Below are 7,874 nucleotides of genomic sequence, written 5' to 3'. Positions count from 1 at the left end.
CGGAGAACGTGAAAAACAAACTAACAAGATTTGTGCATATCGTTGCTTTGTCGAGGTTTTTCTTGGTTCAGCGGAGTTCGCTGGTCTCGGAGCAGTGCAGGGGGGAGAAATGATTTTGCTAGTGGTTTGGGTTTCGCCGGAGGCGGGGATAGTGGTGGCTGCGGTAGCATTTCACCGGCCAGTCGAGCAACGGAGAGAGGATAAACTGAAAAATAAACTAAAGGATCTATAAATAAATTAGAAAACATTCTAATTTGGAAGTTCAATTGGATTTAATGTAAACCCAATTTGATTTTATTTTTCAAATTTGATCGAAATCCCTTTTTTGGGTGATATAAATACATGTCATTTTATCTTTAATTGATTTGATTGATTTTTAGAAGTTTTTTATATGAGAGTTTAAAAGCTTATGTGAAATCAACAATAATGAATCCGGTGAAAATGATGGTGGCAATGACGGCTTAGAGATGGTTAAATGTGAATGGTGGAGGAATTTCGTCTTTGTTGCTATGGAGAAGAAATATAATAAATAATAAAAAACCATATATTTGTAAAAAGAGATATTAAAAATAAAATTTTAATATTTGTTTTTTGTACTCACTCTCTTAGACTCTCTCTAAGAGAGTGAAATACACTCACTTTGCCAGTAAGCATTCAGGGAGGTAAAAATTTCAATTTTAAACACTACAGGGGGTGATAAGATTCTCGTGAAGTTAAAATGTATAGTTAAAAATTCGAATATAGATTTGAGGGGCTTTTGACCATTTCTCTACCAAAAATAAACAAAATAATAGGTAACTCACCAATTTAATTTAATTTTCATTTAGGTGGAAATGGAAAAGTACATTACACTATAACATAGATCCTACGAATTAATGTACACAATAAACCGGACCAACTCCGGTTCGGTCTTTTTTCCCTCTAAAATTTCTACTCCTAAATTCTTCAAAAACTATGAACCGGCGGAGCAAACCGAGCACCGCCGGTTCCCGCCTCCTTCTTCTGCCGCATTTCCAAAACTTTCCGGTGGTTGTTCGAATGTCGTTCACTCGAAAACGTCGGACTACAAGCCGGACGATACTCCGGCAATAGCCGACCGGATTTAAACCGGACCCCACATGCATTACAAAGCGTTTTTGCACCCATTGGACCGGTCCGCCACTGAGGTGTTTTCTGAACACCGCAATGGCTGCACCGCCGCGGTTGGACCGGCTTCTCCGCCGTCATCTTCCTCCGCTTATTCACCGGCGCTGGAAACCGTACGATTGACTCAGCTGTCGTCGTTGTAGTTGAGGAAGAAGCAGAGGAAGTGGAAGAACCGGTGAAAGACCAAACTCGACCGCCGATTCTCCCACGTTTAGTTCTGGGCTTTGTTTGAACCGGAGCTGTGAAACATGAATTCACCTGAACCGGGTTTTCCGTCACTGACTGGTTCTTCTTCACCGGTAGTTTTCCAATCAACGAATGCCCAGAATACGAATCTTCTTCAACAAACTGAGATAGCCATTCGAGATTATCCAACCCATTTTCCTATAAACAAAACCCTTTTATACCATTTCTCAAAAAAAATAAATAAAAAATAACAAAATAGCGTAATCGGAACAATTTGTTTTTACCGGAAAACTGAGTTCACAACCAAAATCTCCATTTTCAGGTTCCATTTTCTTCTGGGGTGAAACAGAGCAAGGTTTTTGGGTGTTAAATCCATTTGGGTGTTCGTTTAATTGCTCAATTTCGTCTTCAGCGAAGCCATTGGAGAGGTCAAGAAGGTTATCAACGAAAAAATCATCGACAGAGGACTGGTGGTGGGTCATTTTCATGGCGATTTCTGGCCTGAAATAGCTGGTTTTCAATGCCTTATCGAAGCTGTCCATCTCCTGTTGAACACCCAAAAACATAAACCGAAAAGCGTTACGTAAAATGGGTTGAAAAATTGATGAAAAACAGGGGAAATTGGGGAAGAAGAAGTACTTGCAGAGGAGAAGAAGAGTAGTTTGCAGCTGTTCGGTAAAGCATTGAATGGGAAATGGGAGTGTGAGAGACGGTGAAATTTGTAAGGAGATATCATTGTTTTCTTCTTTAAAATATTTATTACTCGGACTCGTTTGATTCGAAGACAAGTTATGTTGAAATTAGTCGAAATGAGATAAGCTATATGATCAGATTAGTTATGTCAAGATTATTTTCAAATAATATGAATGACATAGTTTTTAATAATAAGTTGTTTGTTATAAAGTTTTTTATATTTTCTTTATTAGTTTTAGTTATTCATTCTTAAAAATGTTTTTTTTTTAATTTTATTTAGTTTAAATATTTTTGTGTTATATTTTCATAATTATGTGGTGTGTTTTTTAATATAAAATATCTATTTTATTTAGCTTAAAAATAAAAAAAATCATCTTAAGTTTGTTAAAGTAAAAAGAAATTTTGTTGTTGATGCCACTTTATTTAAGTACATATAACTCATATATCGTAAAATATTAAAGTTATCTTCATAAAACAGAAGTACAAATTTTCAAGTGATTAAAAGACTATTTAATTAAAATATGTAATTTTATAGTGGAATGAACATTTTAAAAGAAATCAAAATATAAATAAATATAAAAATTATTCAAATAAATTGAACATATATATATTCATGAATAAAAATTATATTTATATAGTGTAGTTTTTAATTAAAATGTATATAATCATAAAAATAATGAGTAGTGAAGATTGCGAATGTTATTATAAATGATATTAAAAATGATTTGAATATACATGTATGTAAAAGTGATGTATAAAAGAAGGTTTAAAGGGATATTTTTATTATTTTATATTTTTATCCCAAAGATAAGTTATTTCGAAATTAGTATTTACTCATAAGTTTGAATAACTTATCTCAATCATAATTATTAATCCTACAATAAGTTATCTCACACTTTATAACCAAACAATGAATTGAGTGATACTAAAAATTTATCCTAAATTATTTTTCTTATTCATTACACCAAACGACCCTTAATTCTTTCTTGATATTGTGATAATTTAATTTTATGAAAAATGGTCAAAAATATCTTCAACATATTAAATTTGACTCAAAAATATTGTTCTTTTCATTTATTTGACTAGAAGTATTTTTATTGTTATTTTTTTTACTTGAAAATCTTCTTAATTAGGCAAGGTGGAGATGTACATACACACGATGTAATTTTTATATATGTAATTGCATCAAATAACTCGATGTATATAATAGTTCTTGTACTCGTATATATAAAAATAAAATAGTGCATGAAACGTTTTAAGCATAATATATAATGTTTTTTTAATTTGGTAGCATTTTATATTTATACTCTTCAATTTTAGTTGTGTATAAATAGACACTTAAACTTATATAAAGTTCAACAAATAGACACACACATCTTATGTGACATCCTATATAACAATTTGCGTCATACATGGTGTTTACGTGTAATAATATATGTAAGACTCGTGTAAAAGAGTCACCCCCAAAAAATTGCTTATAAACAATCCAGCATGACTTAAGTATTATTGACTGATTTCACTATAACTCATTTTCATGGTCGTTATCCAAGTGTTGAGAATTCATAAATGATGAAAAATTAAAACATTTCAAAATTTAAAATCACAACATCTCAAAGTTCAAATTTCAATGATTCATTACCCCGTTTAGAAATAAATTCACAATCTTATCTCTATTATTGATTTAAGAATTTGAATTTAATTCTAAATGGAACAATGAATTATTGAAATTTGATCTCTAAGATGTTATGATTTGACCTTTGACCACATGAATGTAACTTAATGTCAGACAAATCAAGACTAAGAAAATCATTTTGAAAAATTGACTACTTTGAATAATAACAAAAAAATATCTAAATCTCAAAGTAATTATAATCAATTATATCATTCATATTTGTTTCAATTCGTTAGGAAATGAAACAAAGGTGTAATTATTATTATTATTATTTGGTATTTGATATTCGTTTCAAAATTCTAACTACTTCGTATTCGTGTTTAGAACGGCTCATTTTTGAGGGGCATATGTGCTCCCAACCCAATCTTTTTTCATTCACAAAGATTAAACTCGAAACTTCTCATTAAGAACGCATAAATCTCAACTTATCGCACCACATCTTTATTTCTTATAATGAGATTGGGTCCATTTCTTTGCACTAATTATGTGAGTTTTACCACACTTCAAATTATTTAACAAACACAATCATGAGTCATATAAGTCCTTTCATTTATATATTTTTGGTTTTTTACTTAATTTTCCACCAAATATTCACAAACTCCCTTCCTTACCAATCTAACACTCATAAGTAATTACTACATTAATAAAATTACAACATATTCATTTTAATATAATTTCTATTAATATATCATTTCGTAATAGTATTAATTAGATATTTTTAGTACACTAGATAACTTTTGAAATGGTCTAAATCCTGATTTGAATTCGCTTATTCAAAATTATGGGGCTACAACTAGGGTTAGAGGATAGTGTTGACGTTTTTTTTAAGGGAAACATAGAAATACAATCGTTGTTTGTTATTTTTAAGGGAAACTTTGAAAAGAATAAATTTCTTAATAAGGGCTAACATTTGGAATTAGCTTTTACAATTTATGTTATATTTTACTCATTTATATGGATAGTATGGTATAATTTTTTTTATATTTATTTTAAAAACGTCTATTAATTATATTTAAATTTCAAAAAAGTTATATCAGTCTCTAAAAACATATCCTACTAACTCTTTTCACAATTCTCATCAAATGTAACAAATAGAGTTTGTTAAATACATCGAAATTAAAAGTACTCACTCTAAATAAATTTGAAAATTCAAAACTATTCATAAATATATTTTAAATCTACCCTAAACATAATGTACAATTTTTTTACTACTTATTATTTTCCCTAAAAATAGATATAGGAATTAGAAATCAATATGACTTGGCAACAGCTTTTTTGTCTCCTTGTTTAGTTTCTGAAATGATTCTTTCTTCTCAATCCAACTGCTTCTTTGTGTTCCTCTTTTGGGACATGATGCCTAATTTCATGTGAAAGTAGCCTACTTTAACTGCTTTCATGTGACAACACTATCAAAATTTATTGGCATAATAGAATTTCGTCTCAACTGATATTTATGTTTAACACTCATTTTACATTAGCTACCAAAAAACAAAAAGGAATCAGGATATTAGTCATATTAGAGACATAGTCCGAATTAAGAGTTTAGGGTTTTAACTTTTAAACTTTAGGATAGAACAGAAAAATATTGCAAAACATGTTTCCTTTAAAAAAAAAGAAAGAGAAACTTTTGTTGATATTATGGGATTTGAACTCATAACACTAGTGTGAAAAACATTTATATGACCCCTTCTTTAATATTAAGTGTCAATCAATTTTGTAAAGGAGTTCACAAGTTAATATACATATATATTTATTTAATTTTCTAAAGAGTCTACGGAAAAGCTATTGGTTCGTCTAAACCCATGAACCCCATTTAGCTCCGCTTTTGATCGAACGGGTATGATATAATTTCATTTGAACTGATATTATGTCTAGCAACAGGGGCGAATTTATGTACTAATTTTGGGTCACCCGAACCCGTGGTCATCCGACTAAACTCGATATATTACTTCTATAATTATTAAAGAATATATTAAATTAAAACTTGTTGAACCCGTTCTCAAAATGGCTGGATGGTTCACTGGTACCACTGCAAGATTTCAACTCGCAGGTCGCAGGTTCGATCCCAGGCAGCTCCAATTCGCTTCAATTTATTTTTATTAACTAAAAACACATTTTTCATTAAAAAAAAAGAAAGAAAAAGCTAAATTCTGAAAGTTTAAAAGTCAAAAGACTTCAAAAGTTTCCTTCCCACACACTTTCCAAGTTCCAACAATATTTTTCCTCTCTTCAAATTTGTTTTCTATTTTCCACACAAAGAAGAAGTTTCAAGTCTCCAACTTCAAGTCAAGAATTTAGATAAATCATCATTGTCAAAGTTTAAGGTAATTTTAGTTTATGATTTCTCTTTTTAATAAACAAACTAACAAGATAAATATATATATATATATATATATATATATATGTATCACTTTAATTTTAGGGTTTTCATATAAAAAAATCTTGTCATTACTTATAATAGGAAATCATCAATAGCTAAAGAATTGATTATCTCAAACTTACATATTTTGCGAATGTAACTTGTAAGGAATGTGTTTCATATTATATTATCAATTTTGAAGGGTGTGATTCCTTTTTTTTTAATGTGAAAGGGGTGTGATTCCCTTTTTTTTTTTATGTGAAAGGGGTGTGATTCCCTTATTTTTTTTAAATGTGAAAAGGGTGTGATTCCTCTTCTTTCTATGAATATGTGATTTCGAATGCAAAAGAGGCATAAGTCCTCTTTTTATTATGAATGTGTGATTTTCTTATTGTTAAATGTGAAAGGGGTGTGATTTCTCTATTTTAGTTAAATTTGCAAAGATTGTGATTCCTCTATTTTATTTGAACTTTCAAGGGTGTGATTCCCTTATTTTTTATTGTGAAAGATATGCGATTCTCTTATTTTATTTTAAATTTGCTAGTTAAATTTGTGACTAATTAAGTTGAATAGCATTGGTGAAGAATTTTTGAATGGATGTTTAGTTTGTAAGATAGAGCGGAAGATATTTGAAAATGTAAGTAATGATGCTATTATAAATCGTTTTCAAAATATGAAGTCTCGTCGAGTACAATTGTAAACTAATGATATTTTTTGTGGTAATGTAATTTTTATGTATTGCTCGCTTAGTTATTGTTATTATAATTTTTTTGATATTATCTTTAAAGCAATGGTGCACCCGTTTTCTTAAAATCCTGGATTCGCCTCTGTCTAGCAATTATTTTACTGTTGTCAAAAAAGCAAGGAATCGGGACTTTAATCGCATGCACATTCACCCTCCAACTTAAAATGTGCACAAATTTATGTAAAATAGAACAAATAAACATATCTAACCTACATGACATAATATACATCCTAAGATAATACAACATATTAATATAATTCATAAGTTTAGCATGTGATATACGTAGACTTTAGCCCTACCTTCATAGGATAAAATGATTGTTTTTTAATAAATTCTTGTTTCAAGAAAACTAAAAATATATGACATGATATCAAAATATATTTTAATCTCAAACATATCACATGAAATACTAAAAATTACTTATCAATTAACAATTTTTTTAAAAAGTACTAATACAAAAAAACTTAACACAATGATAACTGATTACTTTAAACTGTACGGACGAAGCAAATAAATGTGTACTTTTTTTGACAGATGAAATCAAGGACATCAATAAAATCTACCAATATGCAAAGAGTTTTCTTCTCTTGGCAGAAAATGATTTTTTTAAAAATATTTTTCATTTAAAATATGTATATTTTTTACTAAAAAATTAAACTTGTACGTAAAGCTGTCAAAATGAACTTATTTCATGGGGCTGCTCCAATCTAATCCGTTAATAGAGTAGGGTTGTAATAAGATTTTTCAAGCCCATTTAAAGGTAGCGCTTATAACCCCAACTCATATAAGTTTTTGGCTCTTGAGACTTGATCGGGGTCGGGCCATGGGCCAAAACTATTTATATAAGGATGACTTGAAGAAATTTCACTAATGTATGAGTTAATTACTTAGATGCATGCTAAGTTATAATATTACGAGTTTCATCAGATTTTGGTACGTCCATATACATGTAATCTTGGGATACATGGATTCAAAATTAGGTGTAATTTGTTCTAGATACGTTATACCCAAGTGGATTCGCGTGTATCTAAGATACATAGACAAATCCCGCGCCCTCACCTCCCTCCCATCTC

General features: G+C 29.8%; 1 protein-coding gene across 1 annotated transcript; it reads right to left on the bottom strand.

The window, feature by feature from the left end:
* Nucleotides 1-861: 861 nt before the first annotated feature.
* LOC125830227 (GATA transcription factor 5-like) lies at nt 862-2,022 on the bottom strand. Its single transcript, XM_049509435.1, has 2 exons — nt 1,617-2,022; nt 862-1,530 (listed from the first exon to the last, which is right to left on the bottom strand). The coding sequence occupies exons 1-2, from the start codon at nt 1,896-1,898 to the stop codon at nt 946-948; spliced, it is 867 nt and encodes a 288-aa protein (XP_049365392.1). The 5' UTR covers nt 1,899-2,022; the 3' UTR covers nt 862-945.
* Between the last annotated feature and the right edge of the window lie 5,852 nt (nt 2,023-7,874).

The sequence above is a fragment of the Solanum verrucosum genome, unplaced genomic scaffold (assembly GCF_900185275.1).
Source record: "Solanum verrucosum unplaced genomic scaffold, falcon-dt-bn FXZP01000072.1, whole genome shotgun sequence".
In the NCBI taxonomy this organism is placed as follows: domain Eukaryota; kingdom Viridiplantae; phylum Streptophyta; class Magnoliopsida; order Solanales; family Solanaceae; genus Solanum; species Solanum verrucosum.
Note: the sequence above shows the minus strand (reverse complement) of the source record. Positions and strands in the feature narration are given on the sequence as shown.